The sequence below is a fragment of the Enhydra lutris genome, unplaced genomic scaffold (assembly GCF_002288905.1).
Source record: "Enhydra lutris kenyoni isolate GAN:26980312 unplaced genomic scaffold, ASM228890v2 scaffoldscaffold26, whole genome shotgun sequence".
NCBI classification, from domain to species: Eukaryota; Metazoa; Chordata; class Mammalia; order Carnivora; family Mustelidae; genus Enhydra; species Enhydra lutris.
In genome coordinates this window covers 17,532,871-17,559,279 of record NW_019154110.1, presented here as the reverse complement: position 1 = coordinate 17,559,279, position 26,409 = coordinate 17,532,871, and the positions used below count along the sequence as shown (strand labels likewise).

Sequence of the window (26,409 nt, the reverse complement as noted above, 5' to 3'; positions counted from 1 at the left end):
CCCCCATTTCCTATTTTTAAAACAGCCCTGCAAGATACTTGTTATCCTTTTTTTATACATGTGTAAAAAGCAAAACAAAACCGAATCTAAAATTTAATTAGATAAATCCCATGTCAGGTATGCATATGAGAGTGGCCTTTGGTGTACTGAGTCTAAAGTCTGCTCTCTTTGCACTCTTCCAGGAGACCATACGAAAGCCAAATTTAGCCTACCACCTGTCTTTGTCTCATTAGGATATGGCCAAAACCACTTATTTGCATATTACCCAAGGTTGCTTTCATGTTATAATGGCTGAGTTGGGTAGTTGTGTTCTCTGACAGAGAACATATGGTCCACAAAACAGAATATATTTAATACTATCTGGGCCTTTAAGAAAAAAGTTTGCCAAAAAAAAAAAAAAAAATTTGCCAACTTCTGCTGATAATGGCCATGTCATTAGCAAATAGGACAGTTTTTCCAGCTGCAGACGGGGGTTACAAAAACCAGAGTCTATCCTTTACCTGTCGTTATTGCTTTTTTGCTTTTCATTTCCCAATGTCTTCTAAATATTTTTGTTAGGATTCTATAGAGGGTAGTGGCTTTTACTTCTGAGTCCAAATGTCAGTGACTAATGCTCTGATGGGTTTATTTAGAGATTTCCTGTCAGGACTCTTGTAATAGATGGTTAGAGATTCTAAATGGTTTTGTCTGTCTTTCTTGAGGGGAAACGAGTCAGATAATGGAATAGTTTGGTGATCTAGCAAGTTCTGTCACTCTCATTTTGAAGGTGTTCTTGCCTCACCTTAATGGACTATTATGTTTACAAATTCTAGCTGGGGTGGGTTTGAAGAAATATGAGTATTAGTTATATGCTCCTCAGGCTTGCCTATAAGGATATAAGTTGTAAGGCAGCAGTTTTCAAATTGTCAGTGTACGTAAGAAACACTTCAGGATGCTTACTTAAAATAAAAAAAGATTCCCAGACCCTCCTCAGCCCTGGAGATTCTGAATCAGTGTGTCAGCTGTAGGTGCCATGATGCTTATGAGGAAAAGCTAGTTTGGGGAATGCAGTCCTGGTTTAATGCAGTGACTCCAAGTAGTCCTAACAAGGATAGTATCCCTGACTTTTTTTTTTTTTTTTTTTTTTAATTTTGGTTCAGTCTACCTTGGAATCTGATACTGTAATTGTAAACTTTAAATATTTATTTAAGTAAAATGTAATGGGAAAATTGTGCCACTATAAATGTATTTTAACTACTACTTTCTTCTATCACTAATAGTGACAATAAGCATTTTGTGTTTTATGTAGTACTTTATAGTCCTAGAGTTCCTCATTTCATATCTCATTTGCTTTTTATGTCACCCCTTGAGGTAGATGTGGCAACCAGTATAACTTCGATTTATCAAATGAGGAAACTGAGATTTAGAAAACAGGTGATTTCTATATTCTGCAGTTGTAAGCAGTAGCTCTAGAATTCCCATATACCAGTTCTAATTTCTAGTCTAGTGTTCTGTGCAGTGTACCGTAGTATTCTTATGACACCTATTTTGGTTTTTAGAGGAAAATATAATCATGTGTAACTCATTGCCTTCTGATAAGAAGGAAAAGTGTTCCATAATTAAATACTTTGGTAATCTCCTATAGGTGACTCACGGGGGATGTGATCAACCAGCATACACGCATTGGTGCATCAGTTCTTTTTTTTTTTTTTTTTTAAAGATTTTATTTATTTATTTGACAGACAGAAATCACAAGTAGGCAGAGAGAGAGGAGGAAGCAGGCTCCCTGCTGAGCAAAGAGCCCGACGCGGGGCTCGATCCCAAGACCCTGGGATCATGACCTGAGCCGAAAGCAGAGGCTTTAACCCACTGCCTGAGCCGAAAGCAGAGGCTTTAACCCACTGAGCCACCCAGGCACCCCTCGGTGCATCAGTTCTTAATAGGACTTCCCTAGTGTGGAAAACAAAATGTCTTTCCTTTCTTTGACAGAAACTTTATAAGACAAGTCGGGAGATGCAGGAGAGGATCATGGACCTGCTCATAGTGGTGGAGAATGAAGACGTTACCGTTGAGCTAATTCAAGTGAATGAGGATTTGAATAACGCCCTCCTTGGATGTGAGAGGTGAGCTGATGTGCATCCTCTCCACACTCTCCCACTTGTAGTTTCTTCCACAGTGACTCGGCATTCTTGTAAGAGTACCTGCTAGGTAAATACTCAGTTAAGATCAAGGCCGCCTTCCTTCCAAGAGAGGGAATGTGGTCCTGGCCTTCTGGGAGGTTGTGATATGGCTTGCAAGAGTAAGGGCACGTCTACTCAGTGCTGGGAACATTCTTGGGCATTCTCGTGCAGCATAAACATCTGACCACAGCAGGGCCTGGATCTTATTCACCTGATAACGTCTGCAATGAGCGCATTGTAGACGCAAACAGATGAACGGTATAAACAGAGCATCTCAGTAAGAGTAAGGTTTATCCTAAGTTCAAGATGGACAAGAACAAAGAACAGTGCAGAGGAGAGGGGAGGACGTTGTATATGAAGAAAACAGTATGTACAACACCAGAGCAGTAGTGAGGATATTTTGTATATGAGCATAGTTGTTGTTGTTTTTTAATTTCCATTCAGAAAACTATGAAGGCAAGAATTTTAAGTACTCATCATTTTGTCACTAATGTTTTCATCTTTTTTCTACATTTTTTAATAGTTGTGATCATGTAAAGAACGTACGCTTCTGTTTCTCTCGATTTTATTCACCGTGTAACAAGTATCTTTGTGGTCTGTGCTTTGAATTCCTTTTGATAAGCTGTTATGTTTAAGTGCTCCATAATAGTCTGTGTCTTTCCCAGGTCACTTATTAGGCATCTTAGTTGTTTCTAATTCCTTCATTCATCAAAATAAGAGTCTTATAATCTGTTGGAATAGACAAGGCTCTAAGTCAGAAAAACGCCTTTAAGTACAAATAGACACACTTGGAAATTGAAATAAGTGCAGTGAAACAAAGTGCAGGAGGTCTGCTTGGTAAGAGTATCAGCCAGATGTAATCCAAGTGGAGAGGAGGGAGGGGAGTGTTGATGAGGAAGTGCAGGTGTGGTGAGTACTGCAAAATGAGTGGGCATAGATGGGACAAGATGCAGAGCAGGAGCTCGGAGGGTTTGTGAAGCTACAGAAAAGCACAAAGGCCTGGGAAGAGAGTGAGCAGTCAGCATCCAACCCCCCACTCCCCACCAGGAGCTGGGGCATGCCTAGACTGACAGGTGACTTTTTCCTCTTTTTTTTTTTTTTTTAAGATTTTATTAATTTATTTGACGGAGATCACAAGTAGGCAGAGAGGCAGGCAGAAAGACAGGAGGAAGCAGGCTCCCTGCTGAGCAGAGAGCAGGATGCAGGCTCGATCCCAGGACCCTGAGATCATGACCTCAGCTGAAGACAGAGGCTTTAACCCACTGAGCCACCCATGTGCCCCTTTTTCCTCTGTCTTAATGTATAAAAATATAGCTTCATGTGGAATCTAACAACAGCAACAAAAAAATCCCAACAACAAGAAAAGCAAGAACAACACAAAACCAACCACGTCCATAGGTACAGAGGAATTCAGTGGTGCTTGCTAGAGACACAGGAGGTGGGAGGTGAGAGGAATGGGGAGATGGGGGTCTAAAGGTTAAAAAAAAATTAAAATAAAAAAAATAAAGGAACAACCACCAAATGTGGTGTGTGGGCTTTGCCTGGATCCTACTTTGAGCATGCTAACATTAAAAAACATTTAGTTGCTAATGGGAGAAATTTGAATGGGTGGAATATTAATTAATATTAAAGGCTTAAGGGGAAAAATATAATGGTTAAGTCAGTGGTTAAGCTGAAAAATGTCTTTATTTTTGGAGAACACCTAAAATAGGGATGAAATGTCATAAAGTTATATATTTTAATATATTTACATTAAATAATATATTTAATATAAATGTAATAAAGTTATATAACATAATTTTAAATACTTCAGCAAAAAATACATAAAGCAAATATGGCAAAAGATACACAGTTATCAAATTTAGCTGAGGAATAGAGGGGTGTTCAGTATATTGTTCTCTTTGCTTTGCTATAGGTTTGAAAGTTTCCTAATAAGTTAAAGCAAATGAATCTGAGCTAACAAAATCTTTTTTTGTTTGTTTTTTTGAGGGTTTTTTTGGTGTGTTTTTTTCTGAATTAACAATGTTACCTATATAAAACAACTTATTTCAGTCCTTTTAAAATATTGTATAAAACGGTGTACATAAATGCACCCAAAGATCCATTATTAGGAACCTGAAAAAAGAAGGGGGGGAAGCCCCATAACTCCAGGCAAGTCTCATGGTCTCTTTCCAAAACTATCCCTAGGACTTCCTGTCCTAGTAATTCTAGAGCATCTAAGCTCCCCACACTTTTTCTAGATCCTCATTTCTCAATAGGAATAATGTTGGCATTGTGGGTGAGACAGTTTTCCCTTGTGTGGACCCTACTTAGTGGTTCATAAGGGAAATAGGGGAAGAGGGCTGGATTCAAAAAAAATTTTTTTATGAATCAAATCTTGATGATTTCTGGGAAAACTGCTTACCTTTTTAAGACTTAAGTTTGTTCTTGTCTATTAAAGAGGGTAGTATTAGGGGCACCTGGGTGGTTCGGTGGGTTAAAGAGGATACTATTACCTCTTTTCAGGGTTTCATTTTTGTTTTGAGAACTAAATGAATTAATGTATATAAAAGCACCTTGGGGAGTGCTAGCATGTTGACACTCATTAAATATTAATTTCTTCCTCCTCCCCATTAGTATCCCACTGGGCCATTTAACTTACTGGTTAGATTTTTCTGTTGACCCATGAATGAACCAAGAGAATCAGTGACATAAAACCAGTAGCTGTGAAATGAGTTTTTTCCTTCACCGTCTCTTATGTACTACCTTATCAGAGACCACAGGCCCTTCATATGAAAAGATGACTGTGCATTGACTGAGCATGTGAGCCCAGCAACCAGTGTTGTCTGAGCCCTGAACAAACTCAACTTCTTGCCTTTTGTTTTGTGCGGCATAAATCTTGGTTAAGTGGGAAGATAGCTCAGGAAAACCACAAGACTGTCAGCAGAGTGCTGCCTTCTGGTTTTCATTTTGGCGAATTCTATTACAAACCATTAAGACCATGGACTAATAACTTCTGAAGGGGAATGTCTAGATATCAAGAGATTGGGTTCCTTCTGTGAATGGCCCCTTCCGGTTCAGCTCTGAACCATGTGTGCCAAAAGCAACTGCAGTCAACTGTGGGACAGAAACACTTAAGTCTGAAGCTTCAGAGAAAAATGTTTTGCCTCTGAAAAAGATCATAGTCTTGGTGTATTAGTTTCCTATAGCTGCTGTAACAAATCATCACACATTTAGTGGTTCAAAACAGCATAAACATATTACCCTACAGTCCGGTGAGAGTCCAAAAATGGGTCTTGCCAGGCTAACATCGTGGTGTCAATAGGGGCACATTCGTTTTTGGAGGCTCTAGAGGAGAATCCATTTGCTTAACTTTTGCAACTTCTCAAGGCTGCCCACTCTCCTTGGCTCATGACTCCTTTCCACCATCTTCAAAGCCAACATCATCTCGCTGAGTTTTTTAATATTGTATCATTCTTGCTTCCTCTTCTGCCTGTCTCTTCACATTTAAGGGCCTTTGTGGTTACATTGCTTATCTGTACAGTCCTGGCTAATCTCCCTATTAAGGTCTTCCTATTAAGGCAACCTTCCATATGCCTTCCAAGCTTACACATTCACTGTTCCAGTGGTAGGATATGGATATCTCAGAAAGGGGGAATCTCCATTCTTTTCATCACAGTCTGCCTTCTGTTCCCCCAAAGATTCTCATCCATCCATGTGCAAAATACATTTGCCCTATTCCAACATCCCCTAAAATCTCTGCTCATAACATCTAGAGAAGAGTTGTGCAAATAAGAAAACAGAAGTTTGTTCCTCGAGGGTTGATCTGTGAGGGTGGTTCATACCCAGCACATAACTAGTGTACAAGAAGCTAGTGCCATAAGGAGGTGGAGGAAAAAACGTGTTTTAGAAAGGGAAAAATCCTTAAACCTAAGTGCATGTTCTAATTTAGTATGTTTCTAAGGCAACTCTTAGTTTGCAAAGCATTTCTGCATTAATCCACATGTATTATCTTTCTAGGGGTCACCCCTGAAAATAACTTTTTGAGGAAATGCTTCAAATGCTCCTATTCTCTTTTAGCAGGTAGAGAACTGAGGATCAGAAGCTATATCCACGATCCTACAGTTTTGTGATAATAAAGCTGACACTTGATCCTTGGACTACTGCCTTCAACTTCACTATTCTTTCAAAATTATTATTCATTTATTTATCTGCCTTTCTTTATTCCCAGTGTACGAGCAATGTAAAATTGTAAAGTTCAATATTTTTAGTAGATATCAGGCGTCATAAAAATCAAGAGAAACAATGAAAATAGGTTGAATGTATTTGAATTTTTATGGAACAGTATTTATAATGGCGGGATTGGAAACAAGTTAAATATTTAAGAGTAGTTAAATGTGGGGACGCTGGGTGGGTTAGTCGATTAAGCATCTGACTTCATCTCAGGTCATGATCTCAGGGTCCTGGGATTGAGCCCTGTGTTGGACTCTACACTCTGTAGGGTGTCTGTTTCTCCCTCTCCCTCTCTCCCTCTGCCTCTTCTTCTGCTCATGTGTGCTCTCTTTCTTTCTCTCTCAAATGGATAGATAAAATCTGTTTGGTTGGTTGTTTGTTTCCCAAAAAAAAAAAGGTAGTTAGATGTGTGCTATGTTCATAAGGTAAAATATGCAGCCACTAAAAATTGCATTTCTGAATAACTGGGAAATGCTCACAACACAACTGAATTAGGATACAGAACTATGTGAAATATAATCGCAAATAAGTTTAAAAATAGATTAATTTACAGAAAAAGATACCGAAAGGAAATACATCATGGTATTAATAGGGACCATTTCTAGGTGATGGAATTACAACTAGTTGTTTGTTTGTTTGTTTTAAGATTTCATTTATTTATTTGAGAGAGAGAGAGTGATCGCATGAGCCAGGGGTGGGGGTGGGTAAGGGCAGAGGAGAGAGAGAGAACCTCAAGCAGACTTCATGCCCAACACGGAGCCTGATGTGGGGCTTGATCTCATGACCCAGAGATTACAACCCAAGCCAATTATCAAGAGTCAGATGCTCAACCAACTGAGCCATCCAAGCACCCCTATTACTAGTTTTTAATATATATTCATTTTCTCACAGTTTTCTCTAAAGGCATTACTACCCTTATAAAATGGAAAGAAATTTTTTTTAAGTTATTAACATACTTTATTGGGAGTCAGTGGGGATGAGGCTGATTATCTTTGTTCCTGAATATTTGCACGTTAATAATTTGTTAAGGATTATAGCATGTTCATATATTTTTTCTTTCAAATACTTATATTTTTCTAACTCAAACAGATTCACTCGGAACCAACAAAGGATTTTGGAGCAGAATAGGAACCAGAGGGAAGATGCTAATGTAAGTGAAAGAAATGTTATAAAAAACAACTGAACATTTTACAAATTGTAGGGAATGAGGCTTACCTAAAACAAGTCTTAAAACAGAGGAGACATTCGTTAACAATTTGGAGTGGTTTTGGTGGTGGTATTTGCCTTAACAATTCGATATTATTAAGCTACTAGTAAGAGGTCTTAAAAAGATTGTCTGATTAAGCAGCAACTCACGTAGATGGTGAGATGTGATTAGTACGAGTGTTGCCTGTTGAATAGAGTTCTCCTTCGAGATGCATCCAAATAGGATTTTCCTTTAAAAAAAAAAAAAGTCCCTGGGGAGAAAGCCATGATAAACTACCTGACATTTTTTTCTGAATTGTGTTTTTGTTTGTTTTCAGACTACCAGTGAACCTTCTGCCCCATCCTGTGATCTCTTGGACCTTAGGCTTAGTCCTCCAATGCCTAGGGCCACTCTGGGAGAACTCAACACCGTGAATGCTCAGCTTTCAGACTTAAGTAAATAAGCACATGGGCCTTTCAGACCAGCAGAAGAGCTTGATGTGAAACAGTTCTGCTTGGTTTCATGATTAAATGCAACCTGGGAAGGATTGAAGTCCGTTTGAATATCAGAGAATATATCAGGAGATGTAATTATTCCTTGGCAAATGGTTGGGTCAAACCCAGAAGTGGGATATATGGGAGGGGGATCCTGAAACTCATCCTCTGGCTTAGAATCTCATCAAATTCACCTGGTCTGCTTTTATAGAGGTGGTTCAACATCATGGCCAAACTTAAAACCACTCTGTACCACACACTATGACCTTTGGGTTTCTCTGCTAGGCTACAGCATTAGGTAAGGGAATATTTTTGATGCTGATAGAGAAAGTCAGGAATTAGGAGGACTGACCTACATGGTGGTGAAATGTGGAGGAAAAAAAACACAGGTTTTTGAGGTAGAAGTCCAAGTTGAAATCCTCTGTCTGCCACCTTATAGCTACCCAACCTTTGAGACTTTCCTACTTTGGGGTGTCTCAGGATTATAGGAAGTAGAGAGCTTGGGGAGAAGAGGGTAGAGCTCCATATATGCCCTGGCTTTTTACTTTTGTGCCTGAGAGAACAAGACACACAAAATTCCTTCCATTCTAGATCAGTTTGGGATTTCAGAAAACCCAATATAACATTTGTTACCTTCACAACATCCTTTTTTGTGGCAGCATTTCTCTTTCCAGTTACCATTTAATAATGTCCTTTAATTTCTGTTTGAGGAAATGATTTTACGGTGGCAGAAATATCTGTTTTGTTTTGTTTTTAATGTGGAAAATTGAGCAGAATAACTGAATGACAAAATGTTTTTAAAGCCAAACAAGTCCATTTTGTGTTCTAGATTTTAGCTCTCCAAGTCCTGCCGTAACAAACAACTTGAACCCCAGTCTTCGTCCACAGGTGGATTTACTAGCCTTGGAAAATATGGAAACACCCTTGTAAGTATGTCCAGTAATACCACAGAGGTAATACCATCTTCTTCTGATTCCTTATATTTAAGAAAGCATGACATAAGAGGAAAAGTAGAGAGTTGGGAATCAGACAGTCTTGAGTTAGAATCTCAGCTCTGCTTCCTACCAGCTGCGTGACCCTGGATGAGAAACCTCACCAGGGTGAACCTTCATTTTTCTTCTGAGAATACTTCCTAGGGTTCTTGCAAAGAATCCTTGAGATGCTATATGTACCCCCTAATACAGCAGTCTAGGTGGTAAGCCTTCCAAAAATTATTTATTTTTCAGTGGTAACAGGAAGTGGGGGAAGAACAAGGGGAATTGAATGACAAGGGAGGTAAAACAAAAATATGGCCACATGAATTATGGAGCACTTGCCATGTGCCAGGCACTTTGCTAAGCTGTGTTTGTTTATTCCATTTAATCTTTGCAAAAACTCTTGCATCTATGCTGTTGTCATTATGCCGATTTTACAGGAGAAGAGGCTGAGATTTAGGGAATAGAAACGGCCCAAATTCATAAGCTGTGAAGAAGCAGGTCAGATGAATTGATAGGTCACCAGAAAAGAGAGATGGATGGCCCATAAACAGGGGCAGTGATCAGCTCAACCTTACTTAAAATTGTGGAAGTATAAATTAAACTACAGTGACTTTTTATTTTTCACCTCACAGATTGGTAAGAGTCTGAATGTTTGTTAACGGACTTTACTGGCTGTGGAAAGACAGATGCTATCATAAAATTACGCAATTCTTACGAGGGGCAAGTGGTAATATCTGTTACAATTATAAATGCATTTGTCTTCGAACCCACCATCTCATTTCTAGGAATTCATACTTGCTTATGCAAAATGAGGGGTTCACAAGATTATTCTTGACAACATTTGGGCGTAGCTAATAATTGGAAATGACTCAACTATGCATCAGCTGTGGCCTAAATATCTACACAATGTATTATTACACAACCAGGGGACAAAAGTAGACTCTGTGAGGAACGATCACCAATATATTATGATGAAGTGAAAAAGTGTGCAAAGTAATGTATGTATACTTTCTTACATTTGCATAAGAAAGTAAGAAATAATGTAAACATTTGCCTCTTTGTGTTAAGAAACACAAGAAGGATGCAGAAGAAACGGAAAAAGGCACAATTCCCTTAAGGTCAAGGAGAAGCTGGATACACTAGATATAGCAAAAAATAAACAGAAGTTGGATTTTCTGTATGAAAGGCTGGTTTTTTTTTTTTCCTTTTAAATGTAGTATTTTAGGTAATAGACAGTGGATTTCCATGATTCAGGTATCAAAATGATATAAAAAGATCTGCAAGGACAGTACTTGATCTCACCCCACCCCATTGCTTCCCCTTATGTCACATCTTGCTCCTACCCTGGTAGCCACTTTCTTACTTGTCCTTCCAAACTGTCTTTGAGTAAATAATGAATATGATTTTTTTTTCTCCTTTGTTAAATGCAACATACTCATACTCTACATACCCCTGTGAACCTTGCATTTGTTTTTCACTCACCATAGCTTGGCATATCTTGATAAAAATACATGGGTTTTCACATCAGTGGATTTAGACATGTTTTTAGAGTTGCCCAGTGTTTGTACTCAAGCACTGAATTACTTTTCTACTTAAAAGGAATGGGGGGCAGAGGCAGAGAAGGGAAATAAGAAAGAAGAATCAAAATGGGAAGAAAGAGAAACAAAAGGGAAGGAGGGGACTGAGGAAAGCTTCGTGTGTTGGGAAAGAATAGTGTCAGTGGCTGTGTTGTAAACGACTAGTCGGTTGGTACCATCACATAACTGTGATGCAAGTGATGCTACAATGCTGTAGGCAGATTTCCAGGAACTTGCTTAGTAAATAATGTGACCCAAAGTAACTGATTCTGTTTTCCTTTATCCTGCAAATCGTGTTGTGTAATGAGAAGTGACTATATAGATGAAATCCAATTATAAAAATGTCTCTATAAAGCTTATAAAAAGATCAAATCCTACCTACTGGCTGTAGGTAGTATCAGGGATCTTTAGTATCAGGGATCTTTAGTGTGCATAAAAATCTGTAGTATCAGGGATCTTTAGTGTAGTATCTGTAGTATCAGGGATCTTTAGTGTGCATAAAAATCACTTGGGGGTTATTAAAAAGTAAAATTGCTGGCCCCCAAAATTCTGACTCAGTAGTAGGACTGAGTAGGACTACTACCCAGTAGTACTGAGTAGGACTCAGTAGTAGGACTCCTCAGTTGTTGGTTTTTTTTTTTTTTTTTTAAGATTTTATTTATGTATTTGACAGACAAAGATCACAAGTAGGCAGAGAGGCAGGCAGAGAGAGAGGAGGAAACAGGCTCCCTGCTGAGCAGAGAGCCCTGATGCAGGGCTCCATCCCAGGACTCTGGGATCATGACCTGAGCCAAAGGCAGAGGCTTTAACCCACTGAGCCACCCAGGACTCCTTAGTTTTAAAAAGCATCCCAGGAGAATCATAAAGCAGTACTTTGCTGATCATACATTAGAAACCCTATAATGGTTGTCCACCCAACATCCAGATATCAAAATAATTATAGTTCTTAGAATTCACTGGAATAAAAGATAACGTGTAATATCAATATTTTGTTTTTTAAACTAAGACTTTTGTATCCATTTTCTAGTTTTCGGAAGGCCTTATACCTGAGTGAAACTATAATAGTGTCAGGAATTGAAGCACTAAAGTTACCTAATGTGTGTACTGTGGGTTAAATACTGTGCCAGAGATCACACATGAAAGGCAAAATTAGCCATCAAAAATATGTTAGAGTCTTGAGAATTTTCCACCCCTCTGTGTTTGTTGTTCACCACCACAGAACAAATGAGTGATGGAATTATTCTAACAGAAACGAATCTTGAAAAACCATGATTGTGGGATAAAGTATAATAGGTCATATTTATTGTCCACTTACTATCCGGCAACAGACTAACAAGAATAAGTAAGGTTGACTAAATTACTTACTAGTGCTCCTTATAGGACTGGGAGGTAGATATACCATCATTCTCATTTCTTCAAAAGTGAAGAAACGAAGGCTGAAGATTAACCTGCCCAAAGGTGTTGCAAATTCAAGTGGGTCAAGGATTCAAATTCAAGTGGGTCTGATTCCAGTGCCTGCTTTCTTCTTTTTTTTCTCTGCTTTAATTAATTTTATTTTTGAAATTTCCATAAGGTGAAATTTCACCTATTTAAAATTGTTTTTCTTTGGTGTGTGGGCCTATGAATTTTAACATATGTCTAGATCATGTAACCACCACTACAGAATACAGGGTGGTTCTTCACCCCCCAATTCCCTTGTGGCATTTCTTTATAGTTATACTGTCCCACACTCACCACCCCCCCAACACACCCAGCAACTACCAGTCTGTTCTCTGTCCCTGTAGTTTGTCTTTTCAAACATGGCATCTAAATAGAATCATACAGTGTGTCCTATTTCTAGAAAACATTGTGTAAAATTGGCATTTGCTTCATATATTCTGAAGTTCTATTATTAAGTGCATGTGCATTCAGTATTGCTGTGTCTTCTTTGTGAATTGACCCTTAAAGCATTGTATCGTCTCCTTTTCATCCCTTCTGATTTTATTTGCCCTGATGTCTACTTTGATATTAATATAGCCACTCTAGCTTGCTTTTGATTAGTGTTTGTGTGGTGAATTGTCTTTCATTTTTTTACTTTTAACTATATAAAAATATTTGAGGGGCACCTGGGTGGCTCAGAGGGTTAAAGCCTCTGCCTTCGGCTCAGGTCAGGATCCCAGAGTCCTGGGATCAAGTCCTGCATCGGGCTGTCTGCTCTGCGGGGAGCCTGCTTTATCCTCTCTCTCTGCCTGTCTCTCTGCCTACTTGTGATCTCTGTCAAATAAAAATATTTGAACTGCATTTCTTATAGATAGCATATAGTTGGTTCATGCCTTTCTATGTACTCTTGTAATTTCTGTCTTTAACTGTACGTTTAGACCATTTACATTTAATGCAATTAGGTTTGGATTTAGGTTTAACATTATGTAACTTACTTGCTCTCTTTGTTGTTGTTTTTTCTGTTTCCTCCTTACTGCAGTCTTTTGGATTGTTTGAATGTTTTCATTATTCCATATTATCTATTATGAGTTTGACTGTAATTCTGTGTAGTTTGTTATGAGGAGGGAGGGGAATGGTTGCTCTAAGGATTGCAATGTACATAATATTTTAGTCCAAGTACACCCAATATTTTACCACTTAAAGTAAAAGGTAGGAAATTTAGAGATCCTCCATTTATATTGTAGTTATTGTATATATCCACATTGAAAAAAACCCCAAGACAATGTTATACTCTTTGTGTGCAACCTCAAGTATATTTTAAAGAACTCAAGAAGAGGAGCCCACCCAATATTTGCCGTTTCTGTTGATCTTCTTTTATTTTCTTATATGATTTCCGTTCTCTCTGAAGAATTTTCTTTAGCGATTCTTTTAGAGCATGTTTACTGGCAGTGAAAAATCTCCTTTTACTTCATGTGAGAATGTCTTTACTTCATCATTGTTCCTGAGGGATGTTTGCAATGGGTACAGAATTCTGGCTTGATGAGTTGTTTTGTTTTGTTTTGTTTTCTTTCAGTTTTCAAACATTCTTCCACCCTCTTCTGGCCTATGTGGTTTCTAATGAGAAGTCTATATGCACTCACATCATTGTTTTCCTATAGATAATATGTTGTTTTCTCTGTGTTACACTTTAAGAATTTTTTTCCCTAATTTTGAACAGCTTAATTATGATATGTCTGGACATGGATTTCTTTTGGTTTATTCTGTTTGGGATTTGCTGAGAGTGTTCATTTCCTTTGGCTGCCATCCAAAAAAAAAAAAAAATCACCACAAACTTGGTGGTTAAAAACCACAGGAATTAATTTTCTCATACTTCTGTAGGCTAGAAACCTGAAATCTGCAGGGCCACACTCTCTGCAGGACTCTTAGAGACTAGCAGCATTCTTCATTCTTCTAGCTTCTGGTGACTGTTAGCACTTTTTTTTTTTTTTTTGCTTCCTTGGCTTGGCCCACATCACTCCACTTTCTGCTTCTACTTTCATGTTGTCTGATCTGTGTGTTTCAAATATCCCTCTGCTTTTTTCTTTAAGATCACTTGTCATTGGACTTAAGGCTCATTCAATTAATATAATTCAATTAATATAATATTAATATAATCTCAAGATCCTTAGCTTAAAAATATCTGAAAAGATCCATTTCCAAATCAAGTCACATTCACAAGTTCCAGAATTAGGACAAGGAGATACCTTTTGCGGGTGGGGCACCATTCAGCCTACTATACTGCATTTCTTGAATCTGTGGGTCTGTGTCTTTCACCGGATTTGTGAAGTTTTCAAACTTATAGTTCAAATACTTGCTCAACACTACATGTTCTACTGTTCCTCTGGGACTCTTGATAACACAGATATTAGATCTGGTATCATTGTCTGGTAAATGCCTAGAGTTCTGTTCCTTACTTTTTTCACTCTTTTTCTGTTTTGTTTTGTTTTGTTTTTCCTTAAGATAGGATAATTTCTGTTGATTTAAGTTCAAGTCTGCTGCCTATTTTTTTTTACATAAATCTTTTATTTAAGTTCAATTAATTAACATAAAATGTGTTATTAGTTTCAGAGTTAGAGTTCCGTGATTCATCAGTCTTATATAATACCCAGTGCTCATTATGCCCTCCTTAATGTCCATCACCCAGTTATCCCCCATGCAGCCCCCTCTCCAGTAACCCTCAGTTTGTTTTCTATGTTTAAGAGCCTCTTATGGTTTGTCTCCCTCTCTGATTTCATCTTGTTTTATTTTTCCCTCCCTTCCCCTATGATCCTATTTTGTTTTTTAAATTCTACTTATGAGTGAGATCATATGATAATCATCTTTCTCTGATTTATTTTGCTTAGTGTAATACCCTCTAGTTTCACTATGTCATTGGCAAATGGCAAGATTTAAATTTTTTGGTGGCTGAGTACTATTCCATTGTATATATGTGTCACATTTTCTTTATCCGTTCATCTGTCGATGGACATCTGGGCTCTTTCCATACTTAGACTATTGTGGAAACTGCTGCTATAAACATGGGGGTGCATGTGCCCCTTCTTTTCACTACATCTGTATCTTTGGGGTAAATACCCAGTAGTGCAATTGCTGGGTTGTAGGATAGCTCTACTTTCAACTTTTTGAAGAACCTCCATACTGTTTTCCAGAGTGGCTGCACCAGTTTGCATTCCCACCAACATTGTAGGAGGGTTCCCCTTTCTCTGCATCCTCACCAACATCTGTCATTTTCTGACTTGTTTATTTTAGCCATTCCAACTGGTTTGTGAGGTGGTGTTTCATTGTGGTTTTGATTTGTATTTCCCTGATGCTGAGTGATGTGGAATATTTCTCATATGTCACGTGGTCATTTTTATGTCTTCTTTGGAGCAATGTCTGTTTATGTCTTCTGCCCATTTCTTGATTGGATTATTTGTTCTTTGGGTGTTGAGTTTGATATGTTCTTTATAGATTTTTGGATACCAGCCCTTAATCTGGTAAGACATTTGCAAATACCTTCTCCCATTCTGTCGGTTGTCTTTTGGTTTTGTCGACTGTTTCCTTTGCTGTGCAAAAGCATTTTATCTTGAAGTCCCGGTAGTTCATTTTTGCCTTTGTTTCCCTTGCCTTTGGAGACAGGTCTAGACAGAAGTTACGGCTGCCTGTGTTCTCCTCTAGGATTTTGATGGATTCCTGTCTCACATTGAGGTCTTTAATCCATTTTGCATCTATTTTTGTGTATGGTGTAAGAAAATGGTCCAGTTTCATTCTTCACGTGGCTGTCCAAATTTCCCAACACCGTTTGTTGAAGAGACTGTATTTTTTCCATTAGATATTCTTTTCTGCTTTGTCAAAGATTAGCTGACCATAGAGGTCCATTTCTGGGTTCTCTTTTCTGTTCCAGTGATCAGTATGTCTGGTTTTGTGTGAGTACCATATTGTCTTGATGATTACAGCTTTGTAATAGAGCTTGAAGTTTGGAATTGTGATGCCACCAGCTTTGGTTTTCTTTTTCAACATCCCTTTGGCTATTCATGTGGTCTTTTCTGGTTCCAAATTTTAGGATTATTTGTTCCAGCTCTGTGAAAAAAAGTTGATGGTATTATGGTAAGGATCGCCATGAATGTGTAGATTGTATTGTAGCAGACATTTTAACAATATTTGTTCTTCCAATCTGTGAGCATGGAACATCTTTCCATTTCTTGTTATCTTCCTCAATTTCTTTCATGAGTGTTCTGTAGTTTTCTGAATACAGATTCTTTGCTGCTTTGATTAGGTTTATTCCCAGGCATCTTACAGTTTTTGGTGCTACAATTGTAATTAGGATCAACTACTTAATTTCTCTTTCCTCTCATTGTTAACATATAGAATGTGACTGATTTCTGTGTATTGGTTTTGTATCCTGCCATTTTCAGAATTCCTGTTCTAGCAATTTGGGGGTGGAGTCTTTTGGGTTTTCCACATAGAGTATCATGACATCTGTGAAGAGTGAGAGTTTGACTTCCTCTATGCCAATTTGGATGACTTTTATTTCTTTTTGTGGTCTGATTGCTGAGGCTAGGACTTCCAGTACCATATTGAACAACAGTGGTGATAGTAGACATCCCTCCCTTGTTCATGACCTTAGCGGAAAAGCTCTTAGTTTTTCCCCGTTAAGAATGGTATTTACTGTGGGCTTTTGGTAGATGGTTTTTATGATACTGAGGTATGTTCCCTTTGTCCCTACACTGTGAAGTTTTAATCAAGAAAGGATACTGTACTTTGTCAAATGCTTTTTCTGCATCTACAGAGAGGATCATATGGTTCCCATCCTTTCCTTTATTAATGTAGTGTATCACATTGATTGATTTGCAAATGTTGAACCACCCTTGCTTGCATCCCAGGAATAAATCCTACTTGGTCGTGGTAAATAATCCTTTTAATGTACTGTTGGATCATATTGGCTAGTATCTTGAGAATTTTTGCATCCATCTTCATCAGGGATATTGGTCTATAATTCCCCTTTTTGGTGGGGTCTTTGTCTGGTTTTGGGATCAAGATAATGCTGTCCTCATAAAAAGACTTTGGAAGTTTTCCTTCCATTTCTATTTTTTGGAACAGCTTCAGAAGAATAGGTATTAACTCTTCTTTAAATGTTTGGTAGAAGGCACCTGGGTGGCTCAGTGGGTTAAAGCCTCTGCCTTTGGCTCCGGTCATGGTCACAGGGTCCTGGGTTCGAGCCCCACATCAGGTTCTCTGCTCAGCAGGAGGCCTGCTTCCTCCTCTCTCTCTCTCTCTCTGCCTGCCTCTCCACCTACTTGAGATCTCTGTCTGTCAAATAAATAAATAAATCTTTAAAAAAATAAATAAATGTTTGGTAGAATTCCCCCTGGGAAGCCATCTGGCCCTGGCCCCCTTTTCTTGGAGATTTTTTATCACTTTTTCAGTATCCTTGCTGGTTATGGGTCTTTTCTGGTTTTCTGTTCCTTCCTGTTTCAGTTTTGGTGTTTATATGTCTCTAAGAATGCATCCATTTCTTCCAGAGTGCCTAATTCTTTGACCTATAGTTGTTCATAAAATATTCTTAGAATTGTTTGTATTTCCTTGGTGTTGGTCATGATCTCTCCTTTTTCACTCGTGATTTTTATTCATTTGGGTCCTCCTTTTTTCTTTTTGATGAGTCTGTCCAAGAGTTTATCAGTTGTATTAATTCTTTCAAAGAACCAGCTCCTAGTTTTATTGATCTGTTCTACTGTTCTTTTGGTTTCTATTTCATTGATTTCTGCTCTGATTTTTGTTATGTCTAGTCTCCTGCTGGGTTTAGGCTTTACTTGCTGTTCTTTCTCCAGCTCCTTTCGGTGAAAGGTTAGCTTGTGTATTTGAGACCTTTCTTGTTTCTCAAGAAATGCTTGTATTGCTATGTATTTCCCTCTTAGGACTGCCTTTGCTGCATCCCAAAGGTTTTAAACAATTGTGTTTTCATTGTCATTTGTCTTCATGAATTTTTTTAATTCTTTAATTTCCTGGTTGACCCATTCATTCTTTAGTAGGATGTTCTTTAGACTGCATGTATTTGAATTCTTTCCAAATTTCCTCATGTGATTGAGTTCCAGTTTCAAAGCATTATGGTCCAAAAATATGCAGGGAATGATCCCAGTCTTTTGGTACTGGTTGAGACCTGACTTGTGAACCTAGTATGTGATCTATTCTGAAGAATATTCCAGGGCGCCTGGGTGGCTCAGTGGGTTAAGCCGCTGCCTTCGGCTCAGGTCATGATCTCAGGGTCCTGGGATCGAGCCCCGCATCGGGCTCTCTGCTCAGCAGGGAGCCTGCTTCCTCCTCTCTCTCTGCCTGCCTCTCTGCCTGCTTGTGATCTCTCTCTGTCAAATAAATAAATAAAATCTTTAAAAAAAAAAAAAAAAAAGAATATTCCATGTCCACTCAAGAGGAATGTGTATCATGTTGCTTTAGCATGGAATGCTTTGAATATATATGTGAAGTCCATCTGGTGCAGTGTGTCATTTAAAGCTCTTGTTTCAAGACAAAACCAGAGAGGGAGACAAACCATAAGACACTGTTAATCATAGGAAACAAACTGAGGGTTGCTGGAGGGGAGGGGGTTGGAGGGAAGGGGTAAATGGGTGATGGACATTGAGAAGCGTATGTGGTGTAATGAGCTCTGGGTATAAGACTGATGAATCACAGACCTCTATCCCTGAAACAAATAATACACTATATGTTAATTTAAAAAATAAGTTAAAATAATAATAATAATAATAATAATAATAATAATAAAGCTCTTGCTTCTCGTTGTTCTCTGTTTAGATGATCTATCCATTGCAGTGATTGGGATGTTAAAGTCCCCTACTATTATTTTATTATGTGTTTCTTTAGTTTTGTCATTAATTGGTTTATAGAATGGGCTGCTCCCATGTTAAGGGCATAAGTATTTACAATTGTTAGATCTTCTGGTTGGATAGACTCTTTAAGTATGATATAGTTTCCTTCTTCATCTCTTATTATAGTCTTTGGTTTAAAGTCTAATTTGTCTGATATAAGGATTGCCACCCCAGCTTTCTTTTGATGTCCATTAGCATGATAAATTGTTTTCTACCCCCTCACTTTCAATCTGAAGGTGTCTTTGGTTCTAAAACGAGTCTCTTGTAGAAAGCATATCAATGGGTTTTGTGTTTTCATCAGTCTGATAGCCTTTGTATTTTGATTGGGGGCATTTAGCCCATTTACACTGAGTAACTATTAAAAGATACACATTTAGTGCCATTATATTACCTGTAAAGTCACTGTTTCTTTATATTGTCTCTGGTCTGTGTTACTTTTGGGCCCTTTCTTTGCTTAAAGAATCCTCTTTTATATTTCTTTAGATTTTTAAAAAAGATTTTATTCATTTATTTGAGAGATAGCATGAGCAGGGAGAAGGGGCAGAAGAGAGAAGCAGACTCCCCATTAAGCAGGGTGCCCAACGTGGGACTTGAGCCCAGGACCCCAGGATCCCAATGCTAGCCAAAGGCAGATGCTTAACCAACTGAGCCACCCAGGTGCCCTCCTCTTTAATATTTCTTGCAGGTCTGTTTAGTGATCACAAATTCTTTCAATTTCTGTTTGTCTTGGAAGCTCTTTATCTCGCCTTCTATTCTGAATGACAGCCTTGCTGAATAAAGTATTCATGGCTACATATCTTCTTCATTTAGCACCTTGATTCTGAGACCATACACTGTCCTGCCTAAGATTCTGCCCTGCTTTGCCACCTGAGTGCCTTTCAGGCTGGGATGTCCCTCACCAGAGCAGACTTCTAAAAGTCCTGATTTTGTGCTCTGCTGCTCTATCACTTTTGGGTAGCCAGCTTACCAAGCGCCCCCCCCCCCCATGGTTTATCTTCCAATATATCACCTCAGATGCACTTCTGTACACCTCCTACCTTGCAGAAAGTGGTCTCTCCTGCTTCCTCCTCTCTCTCTGCCTGCCTCTCTGCCTGCTTGTGATCTCTCTCTGTCAAATAAATAAATAAAATCTTTAAAAAAAAAAAAAAAAAAGAATATTCCATGTCCACTCAAGAGGAATGTGTATCATGTTGCTTTAGCATGGAATGCTTTGAATATATATGTGAAGTCCATCTGGTGCAGTGTGTCATTTAAAGCTCTTGTTTCAAGACAAAACCAGAGAGGGAGACAAACCATAAGACACTGTTAATCATAGGAAACAAACTGAGGGTTGCTGGAGGGGAGGGGGTTGGAGGGAAGGGGTAAATGGGTGATGGACATTGAGAAGCGTATGTGGTGTAATGAGCTCTGGGTATAAGACTGATGAATCACAGACCTCTATCCCTGAAACAAATAATACACTATATGTTAATTTAAAAAATAAGTTAAAATAATAATAATAATAATAATAATAATAATAAAGCTCTTGCTTCTCGTTGTTCTCTGTTTAGATGATCTATCCATTGCAGTGATTGGGATGTTAAAGTCCCCTACTATTATTTTATTATGTGTTTCTTTAGTTTTGTCATTAATTGGTTTATAGAATGGGCTGCTCCCATGTTAAGGGCATAAGTATTTACAATTGTTAGATCTTCTGGTTGGATAGACTCTTTAAGTATGATATAGTTTCCTTCTTCATCTCTTATTATAGTCTTTGGTTTAAAGTCTAATTTGTCTGATATAAGGATTGCCACCCCAGCTTTCTTTTGATGTCCATTAGCATGATAAATTGTTTTCTACCCCCTCACTTTCAATCTGAAGGTGTCTTTGGTTCTAAAACGAGTCTCTTGTAGAAAGCATATCAATGGGTTTTGTGTTTTCATCAGTCTGATAGCCTTTGTATTTTGATTGGGGGCATTTAGCCCATTTACACTGAGTAACTATTAAAAGATACACATTTAGTGCCATTATATTACCTGTAAAGTCACTGTTTCTTTATATTGTCTCTGGTCTGTGTTACTTTTGGGCCCTTTCTTTGCTTAAAGAATCCTCTTTTATATTTCTTTAGATTTTTAAAAAAGATTTTATTCATTTATTTGAGAGATAGCATGAGCAGGGAGAAGGGGCAGAAGAGAGAAGCAGACTCCCCATTAAGCAGGGTGCCCAACGTGGGACTTGAGCCCAGGACCCCAGGATCCCAATGCTAGCCAAAGGCAGATGCTTAACCAACTGAGCCACCCAGGTGCCCTCCTCTTTAATATTTCTTGCAGGTCTGTTTAGTGATCACAAATTCTTTCAATTTCTGTTTGTCTTGGAAGCTCTTTATCTCGCCTTCTATTCTGAATGACAGCCTTGCTGAATAAAGTATTCATGGCTACATATCTTCTTCATTTAGCACCTTGATTCTGAGACCATACACTGTCCTGCCTAAGATTCTGCCCTGCTTTGCCACCTGAGTGCCTTTCAGGCTGGGATGTCCCTCACCAGAGCAGACTTCTAAAAGTCCTGATTTTGTGCTCTGCTGCTCTATCACTTTTGGGTAGCCAGCTTACCAAGCGCCCCCCCCCCCATGGTTTATCTTCCAATATATCACCTCAGATGCACTTCTGTACACCTCCTACCTTGCAGAAAGTGGTCTCTTTTCTATTTGTAGAGTTGCAGCTATTATTTTCTTAGATTGTTGGTTGAGTTCACAGGTGTTCAGAATGATTTGATAGCTATCTAACTGCATTTCTATTTGTAGAGTTGCAGCTATTATTTTCTTAGATTGTTGGTTGAGTTCACAGGTGTTCAGAATGATTTGATAGCTATCTAACTGCATTTCTAGGACCCAACAAAACTAAGGTGTTCTCCTCTGCCATCTTGGATTTCTCTGCTGCTTGTTTCCTCTGTCATCCCCGTTTTTCTAGGGAGCTCATTCTATAAGTTTTTTTAAAAACTTCAGTTATATTTTTTATTCTAAAGTTACTATTTGGCTCTTCTTTATATCTTATTTTTCTTTGAAACAAATTTCTATTTTTCCATCTCTTTTGCATGAGTGTTCACAGTTGCTTGTTGAAGCACTTGTATAATAGCTGCTTTAAAATCTGAGATCATTTTAACATCTGTATCCTCTTGATACCGACTTCTGTTGATTGCCTTTTCTTTTGCCTGTTGAAATTTCTCCAGTTTTTCACATGCCTAGTAATTTTGGATTGTATCCTAGGCATTTTTAATGTTAGGATACACTTCCTCTTATTTATATCCTGTCGAGGATGGGGCTGTTTTGATTTTAGAAGGCAAACAACCTCCTTGGGTTCATGCTTCAGCTTTAGCCTACTGCCTTTGTGCTGGATTTGGTAATATGGAGGTAGTTGGTTCCAAAGTAGTTATGTTTTCAAAGCTTTGTTGTGCTATTCTGATCTGTCTCATGTGTGCCACCCTGAGGTCTGGATGGCTATGTGTTTAGTTCTCAGTATCTTTGGCATCCTGATTGGGATCAAATCCACAGAGGCACAGATCACGGAGTGAGCACAGGATGTCATAAACAACTTTAAGATTTTTCTGAATTCCCCCCTCTTTGTTATTTCTCTGGTGCTTTGCTTTTCTAGGATTTGCCTTTTTGTTCCTCCAGTCAGAAAGCTGGAGATTCAGTTGCCCTGTTATATGCGATGCATTTCCTTGACTCTGCATGTGTCTGGGACCAAGTGGTGGGACAGAAAAGAAAAAAAAAAAAAACAGCAAGACAGTGTTTGTGTTGTCTTTGGGATCACAGTTACACTTGTTGGAGAAGAAGGGTCCCTTCTGATGAATAAACCTCTGCAGGTCCCTCTTGCTTCTATTGTCACTTCAGTCACTTTGGGATTGCCTCAGGTTTAGAGGATGAGAGAACAGAATAAGAAAAAAGGGGAAAAGGAATTTCCACACTATCTCTGAGCATTAGGATTTCTGTCTCCTGCTCCTTGAGTGAGAACAAAAGAGCTTCTCCTGGAACTGGCTGTTCTCACTGCCCAGTCTTGGGTTTTAGGCTGCATTGCATTCAGGTATACAAGACGGGGGGGTGGGGGGGGGGGAGTTAAATTCACAACGATTTGGTGATACTCAAAATCTAGTCTACTTTCCCAGTTATCCTATAAACTATTTACTTATCAGCCCTCAAATATTTGTCCCATGCATCCTTTCCAGGTTTTTTAGTTCAGGTTTTTTAGTTGCCCTCAGTGGGAAAGACAAGCCGAAGTGTGTGTGCTATCTTACATTAAACTAGGGCCCTTCCTACCTCATTCCTAACCTCTACTCTGGATTGCTTCTCATCCTTCAGGAAATGACAGGGTGGTAGCTTCTCTGATGGAAAAACTGACGACTTGTTCTCACTAGTATATTATGTATACTTCAGGATCTCGGGGCTACCACTGCCATGGGATAGTGCTTTGTCTTTATTCTCTTTGGTATTTGGGCATCAAAAGCTGATGGGCACTGAAACCAGATGGCCGTTGTTTTATAAAATTAATATTTCATTGCAGTCTGAAGGTTTATTTTAGATTTTGTTCATAGGAAGTCATCTTTTTGCATTTGTGCTCTCACTGTAGGGTAATGAAGCTGTCTTGTCATACTCTCCTAGGTTTACCCAAAGGACCAGCCAAAACATCACCTCAAGTCCTACATATGAAAGTGTAAGTACTGAAACCCTCCCCAGGCAGCACCCCAGGCAGCAGATTATCATGGCTGAGGAGGAATTCCCGGTCATTAAATCTCACGTTCTGTTCAGTGTTGTGTTATATGTTCTATAACCTGTTGATACAGTCCTTGTTAGGACCTCTCTTTATCTTCTTTTTGGCCTTTCAAAATAGGCAGGCTGAATCTTACTTCTGTTAGAAAAATGGTTACAGATCAAAATTCCTTTAGTGTTTATAGTAGCTGTCTCCTCTTCTTTCCTTCCATCCTTTTTGATGGGTTTCATACAGGCTCTCATTCCTCCCAGTGTGCTGGTATAGCTCTTCTCATGGTCTCCAGTGACCTCCATTATTACTAATCTACTACTGTAATTTTGGATGCTCATCTTACCTGATTTATTGGCAGGTGACAGAATCACTCACTTCCTCCTTTTTTGCACATGTGCCTCTCAGACACCACTCACTTTTGTTCTCTTAATTCCACTTCTCTATCTCCTTTGCTGGTCTCCACTCCTCTACTGGCCTTCCAGGGTTGCAGACCCCAGGGCTTAGGCTACAGACTTCTCTTTCCACATTTGTTCTTCCAGTCTTTTAGTCTCGTATCTTAAAATACCATTCGGACTCTGACAGTTTACAATTGGTGTCTCCAGCCCAAACCCCTTCCCTAAGAACTCACAACTCCCTTCTCTAAGAACTCACAAATCTGCCTTCCGAGTTATCTCTTTTTGTGTTCTTCCAGTCCTAGCTCTCCACATGCTCTTCCTTCAGGTTTCCCCACCTCAGTAAAGGACCCCTCCACTCTTTCAGTTGCTTAAGTCAAAACCTTGGAAAACAGTGCATGACCTCTACCTTTTCACCTTTTCCCTTCACAGCATACCTATTTTCTAGCCACTTCTCACTGCCTCCACTTCTGCATCCCAGTCCAGGCCATCAGATGGATATTGCAGTGGCCTCCTCAGGTTACCCTGCCTTAGTCTTCACCTCCCTCTCCACCCCCGTCCTCATCACACAATCTATTCTCAAACCAGAGCAGTCTTAGGAGAAGGGGGGGGGAAAGTCATGTATTACTTAACTGCTCTAAAGCCACCTATTTTTCCTCTTCTGTTTTACTCTGTAAAAACCTGAAATGCTGATCTCTCCTCTCCCATTACCTCTCTAACCTCACCTCTCTTCCTTGGCTCACTCTACTCCAGCCACACTGGTCTCCTCTGCCTCAGAGATGACCTTGTGTCCCCTCCGGTACTCCCAGCACCCACCTCAGTCAGGGCTCTGACAGTGAGGCATTCCCTGACCACTACTATCACAGCAGTAGCCCAGCCCGTCTACCCCAGGCTTTATTCTCCCTGTTACGCTGGGTTTGTTTGTTTGTTTGTTTGTTTGTTTGTTTGTTTTTAAGAGTACTTGTTATCAGACATTTGTTTACATTTGTTGATTGTCTGCTTCAAGGGTACAGGGACTTGCCTATTTTATTTATAGTGCCTGGCATCTAGTAGGTGCCCAGGATATATTTGTGAAGTGAATGAGGACTTTGTAAGAAGAAAGATATTTCTAAGACTTTATTATTTCTGATTTGATGTCATCACCTTATGCCCTTCTGTAGGGTTAAGATTTATTTTCCTGTTTGAGGGTGAGAGTTTTTAGTCAATGGGAAACAACAAAAGCTAGACTGAGCCACACATTTTTTTTAAAGCAACATGTTAATTTTACATTTTGTATGGGAAATGAGGTACAGTGGGCATGGAACCAGAGAGAAAAGTAGTAGGTGTTATAAATGGTTATTATCTAAAAAAGTAATAGTTCGTAATTTCTAATTCTTGTCCAGTTGAGAGTATATGGTTCTTGGAATAGTGCCACTTAGAAGCCTGGGAATCTAACAAACAAAAGAAAAGCTTAGTGTAGAATGTTTATTTAAACATTGTGCTGTGCTTTCTTCAGTTTCCAGAATATTCAAATTCAGTACTACAGCCAGTTAGTCTGCAGAACATTCCAGCAACACTATCAAGCCAGAGATTGCCTTCCTTGCCCAGCAATCATCCAGGTACTTGAGACCTATTATTTGCATTGAAAAAGAAAACTGGTGAGAATATAGGAGTCTGTCAGAGATTTACTTCTGATTGGAAATAGGTATATAGAGAGGAAAAATGAAGACTTCATATGCCCTTTTAAGCTCCAGGAAGTAAATGCATGGCAGATACCATTATGACCGACATTAGATTATAAAAATGCTTGTGTTGTGCTGAATGTTGTATTTGGAATGCTGAGGTAAATGGATCTTTAGCTGAAGTTTGGAAGACCTTTTGTTATATATAGATTTGTTGCATGTGGGAGTAGCATTAGAATACCACTTGCATTTATTTCTGGTTGTCAGGGTTTCTTAGGGTCTAATGTTTGAAGTCTGAATCATAAAGAGAATATTAATTGTGCATGTGTTCTTGAAAAATACAATGTGTGTTTACTGGTTGGGTGTTTTGTTTTTGTTTTTTGCCTAAAGCATTGACAAAGAATGATCTCCAGCCACCCAATTACTACGAGGTAATGGAGTTTGATCCCTTAGCTCCTGCTGTCACTACAGAGTAAGTCATTTACAAAATGATTAATATATTTTTCATCTTGGTTCCTTTCGGTAACAGAGCTAACAGGGTTTGGTTTTACATTTAATTTTGTCTAGGTCTTAGCAGAAATTGATGACCTTATTAAAAATGACTTACAAGGTTTTATGGAGGCTGTTGCTCTTAATGGTTTTATTGTGCTCGGCTTTATGACTAAAAAATAAAAATGCTGGGGCTGCACATTAAGAAATAACT

At 38.8% G+C, this 26,409-nt stretch overlaps 1 protein-coding gene across 3 annotated transcripts in view; it reads left to right on the top strand.

Annotated features, from left to right (window-relative positions):
* The window catches only part of LOC111151296 (target of myb1 like 1 membrane trafficking protein), a 60,055-nt gene that overhangs the window by 28,814 nt on the left and 4,832 nt on the right, over positions 1-26,409 (top strand). For all 3 annotated transcript variants that reach the window (XM_022509185.1, XM_022509187.1, XM_022509186.1), the window contains 7 exons: positions 1,969-2,102; positions 7,461-7,521; positions 7,895-8,012; positions 8,881-8,977; positions 23,554-23,605; positions 25,541-25,643; positions 26,097-26,178. In XM_022509185.1, the coding sequence (XP_022364893.1) occupies positions 1,969-2,102; positions 7,461-7,521; positions 7,895-8,012; positions 8,881-8,977; positions 23,554-23,605; positions 25,541-25,643; positions 26,097-26,178 (647 nt within the window). The remainder of the gene's footprint in view (positions 1-1,968; positions 2,103-7,460; positions 7,522-7,894; positions 8,013-8,880; positions 8,978-23,553; positions 23,606-25,540; positions 25,644-26,096; positions 26,179-26,409) is intronic.